The sequence below is a fragment of the Myotis davidii genome, unplaced genomic scaffold, assembly GCF_000327345.1.
Source record: "Myotis davidii unplaced genomic scaffold, ASM32734v1 scaffold723, whole genome shotgun sequence".
Lineage (NCBI taxonomy): Eukaryota > Metazoa > Chordata > Mammalia > Chiroptera > Vespertilionidae > Myotis > Myotis davidii.
Window position 1 is genome coordinate 1,255,078 of NW_006294589.1, and position 4,079 is coordinate 1,259,156.

Consider the following 4,079-nt stretch of genomic DNA (forward strand, 5'->3'; position numbering starts at 1 on the left):
TGTTTTTTTCTAATTATATCTTATTGAGATTTTTTACAGAGAGGAAGGAAGAGGAATAAAGAGTTAGAAACATTGATGAGAGAGAAACATCAATCAGCTGCCTCCTGCACACCTCCTACTGGGAATGTGCCTGCAACCAAGGTACATGCTCTTGACTGGAATCGAACCTGGGACCTTTCAGTCTACAGGCCAATGCTCTATCCACTGAGCCAAACTGGTCAGGGCTCCAACATATTTTTATCCCTGATCATCCTCTTCCTGCAATTTTTCCACTCAGAGTTTAACCCCTCTTCCTCCACCTTTTTGTTCCCAAAGAAACCAAAATCAGATACGAAAAACTAAAGATAAGCAGTTTGATATCAATCCTTAAAAGATTGTAAAGGGGATTAATAAAGACATGATTTGTGAAAACTTGCAAGAAAAGGAGTAAAATGGAGTTCCAGCATGGGTTCATTAAGAACTTACATCAGACACCAGTTTGTTTATATTCTACTATAGCACTCACATTGTCATTTATTGGGTATGACTGTCTCACTCATATTTTGAGGTCCTTAAAGACAAGATCTATTTCTCATTCTTAATTCTCCCTGTTATTTCCCAATGCATTCAAGAATGCCCAGCATACATCAAGCACTTATAAATACTGAGTAAAGTTAATTTTTCTTTTCCTGACAGGATTATTAGGCTGATCGAACATATATTAATATACTTGAATTACAGACCTAGTACATCCATACTAGTAATTTAATGAAGTCTTTGCAATAAGATACAGACATATGGACCACATGAGGACAGGGACTTTAGACAGATTAGTTGCAAACTTAGTGAAAATTCCTAAAGAGTAATTATTTGATATATGCTTAATGACATAGAACAGGATTCTGTCACATCATAGTCAATGCTTTTTTAATTTGTTTTTAAACCAGATACTTTCATTAAAACAGAGAGGGATATGTGTAAGTTACATACACTAAGGTGGAGAATAAATGGGAGTCAGAACTTTTAAAAACAAAACTTTGACAAACTAAAAACATCTATATAATAAAAGCCCAGCAGCAACTGAAACAGCGGAACGACCATGGCCCCTCATCCTGGCTGGCTACACCCCAGCGAGTGGTTAGGTCCGATCAGGCAGGCACGCGAGCAGTTAGGGGAGATCAGGCAGGCAGGTAGAGCTCTTAGGGACAATCAGGCAGGCAGAGGCAGTTAGGGGTGATCAGGCAGGCGAGTGGATAGGGGCCAGCAGTCCTGGATCGGGCCTAAACCAGCAGTCGAACATCCCCCAAGGGGTCCCGAATTTTGAGAGGTTGCAGGCCAGGCTGAATGATCAGGCAGGCACGCGAGCAATTAGGGGAGATCAGGCAGGCAGGCAGAGCTCTTAGGGACAATCAGGCAGGCAGAGGCAGTTAGGGGTGATCAGGCAGGCGAGTGGATAGGGGCCAGCAGTCCTGGATCGGGCCTAAACCAGCAGTCGAACATCCCCCAAGGGGTCCCGAATTTTGAGAGGTTGCAGGCCAGGCTGAAGGACTCCCCCACCCCCCCCCTGCATGAATTTCGTGCACCGAGCCTCTAGTTGACTATAAGAAAAAAGACTTTTAAGGGAAAGTGTAAGGTCCTGCATCAGTTTCACAAACCTGCTTGCATACAGAAATGGCAATAACATAGCACACATGAAAAAAATTAGTGCAATTTTAAGTAAGTCAGATATGAATTCATAAGGTATTATTAACTCTCCAGGGTCATAACATTTAGACATATAGAACACTTAAATATTGAAATATGGAATAAATTAAATTTGCTCTTTCTACCCTCAACAGAAGTAGGATTAATATATAAAACTTTAAGACAGCAATTATGCCCAAATTATATTGTTCAAGCTTCTAGCTGGACCTGTCCAAAGTCAGAATGGGTTACTGTAGAAGATGGTAAGATCTCAAGTACTCTTATGAGTTCCAGCACAGACAGAGAGGATTCAGCTATGGTTCAAGACTGAAGCATGGCTGAGTTCTTATAATATAGATGACTTTTCAAATTCCTGTCAATCCTCATGGCAAATGGTAAGATTTGCATGGTCAGATTTAACATGAGGAAGATATTTTTAAGGAATCGAGTCAGTATTCAATGCATAGATCTCTCACATACAACACTCCTCTCCCCAGCAAAGTCATATCACCAAAACACAGAGCAGACATGCAAGTTCTTAGGTATCCAAATATTTATTGGCCACTTACCTGCCTTGTTACTGTAATTTCATCATGAACTTCAAATCCTAAAGGACTTTGCTTTTTATCAGAATTGTCAAAGGTGATTGAGACTGAGGCTTTAGTAATACCAGCCTGCCCATTTTTGTAAACTAAATCTTGTAAATTAGAAGCCCGAACCTAAAATTAAAAAAAAAAAGTTTATCAATTACAAAACCCCATATTGCACAAAATGGCTCTAAAAAATGGGTTTCCTGATATTTGGAAAACCACCCTTGTAGTATTACCCATCAAGTAACCAAGGACAGGCAACCGGGCCAGGAAAATAGCAGCAACCTCAATGAGTGCATCTTTCCGTAGGAATTTTTCAACTTTAAATTTAATTGTTTTCTACTCATTTCTTAACAAAAGTTCATTTAAGGTACTCAAGGGTATACAGATCTAAGAATTTCACTATTCATCCAATCCCGTTAGCAGACCCTGAAAAGACATTTTAACCTTGGAGGCGGGGTGGGAGGAGGGGGCACAGAATACAGACTCTGGAATGGGACTGACTGCCTTAAAGTAAGAATACCTGAGTTTGAGCGTTGCTCCAAATAACATAAGAGAATGAACCTTATGCAACCCACCTAAGTTTCTGGTTTCTCACCTTAAAAAATTGAGTAATAATCCCTACCTTTAAAGGGCTGCAGTGAGATAGAATTCCCATAAAGTAAAAAAAAAAAAAAAAAAAAAAAAAAAAAAAAAATGCAAATATTGGCAATAGTTTCCGAGTTCAGTGAAGAGTCCCCAAACTTAAATTCACATACATCAAAAAGTTTACACTTTACCTGAGACAGATTGGAGATGCCCAGCAAAAAACAAATGGAGTCCAATATGTTGGATTTCCCACTGCCATTTAAACCCGTGATAGCGTTGAAGAGGGGGTCAAAACCATTGACTTCAGTCCTCTGAGCATAGGACTTGAATCCTTCGAGAATGATGGACTTAATGTGCATTTTCACGACTGACTTGGACAGGTAAGCCTTTGCTAGGAATCCAATAGGCCGCAAAGGAAGTTCTGTATGAACAGAAACAACAACACACACGCGCGGGATGAAAACCTGGAGCCCTATGTGGTGCATGCCAGACTCACACAGAATGACAGCGCAACAGAAATAGAGCAGCAGCCTGCCAACCCAAGCTACTTCCCCGGATGCAAAGATCTCCTTCTCCAACTTAAAAACATACAGGAGTTGGTCCTTACCTGGAGACTAATTAACCCATTAATTCAACCTGGAGGTCAGCTACTCTTCCAGGCTCACCTTCCACCGTTATAATACCCGGCCAACAGACCACAGATTATTTCCCATGCCGGTCATTCCCTCTGCCCCGACTCTCCTCGCCCACCCCGGTGTGGCTCCCTCCTTTACCACTCGCGTCCCTGCCCACATGTCACCTTACTGCAGGTCCCTCCTGACTTCTCTGTAAAAATCCACTTTGTAGCACCCCTCCCCCCTACTCTGCTTTCTTTTTCCTTCATTGAACTTAGAGGCGACACTAAACAGTATGTATTTATTCGTCTACCCAACCTGTCATCACCCAAGTTCTAAAGGATCTTCGCCTCCGCCCCCCGCTGGGTGCTCCCATAAGCCTGACTCCAGGGCGCGCGCGCGGAGTGGGGAGCATCCGTAAATATTGATTAAAGACACGAATCCCACGTATCCTCCTGCTTCCACTCAGGTTGTTCCCTCGCCTCACCAGGCCTGTCAACACTCCCCCGCCACACTCCACGGCTGGAGAGGAACTGGCCATTCTGCCAGGAACCCTGTAGGGCTAATTTTAGCCCGAGGTCCCTCCTTGCTGCTCTCCCCGCTCCCGGCCCCGCGGCCCCCACCT

The 4,079-nt window shown here is 42.9% G+C and overlaps 1 protein-coding gene across 1 annotated transcript in view; it reads right to left on the reverse strand.

Annotated features, from left to right (window-relative positions):
• The window catches only part of SMC2 (structural maintenance of chromosomes 2), a 57,580-nt gene that overhangs the window by 53,040 nt on the left and 461 nt on the right, over positions 1-4,079 (reverse strand). Inside the window, exons 2-3 of the mRNA XM_015567202.1 lie at positions 3,032-3,261; positions 2,232-2,381 (exon numbers count right to left, since the gene is read on the reverse strand). Coding sequence (XP_015422688.1) covers positions 2,232-2,381; positions 3,032-3,199 — 318 coding nt within the window. The 5' untranslated portion in view covers positions 3,200-3,261. The remainder of the gene's footprint in view (positions 1-2,231; positions 2,382-3,031; positions 3,262-4,079) is intronic.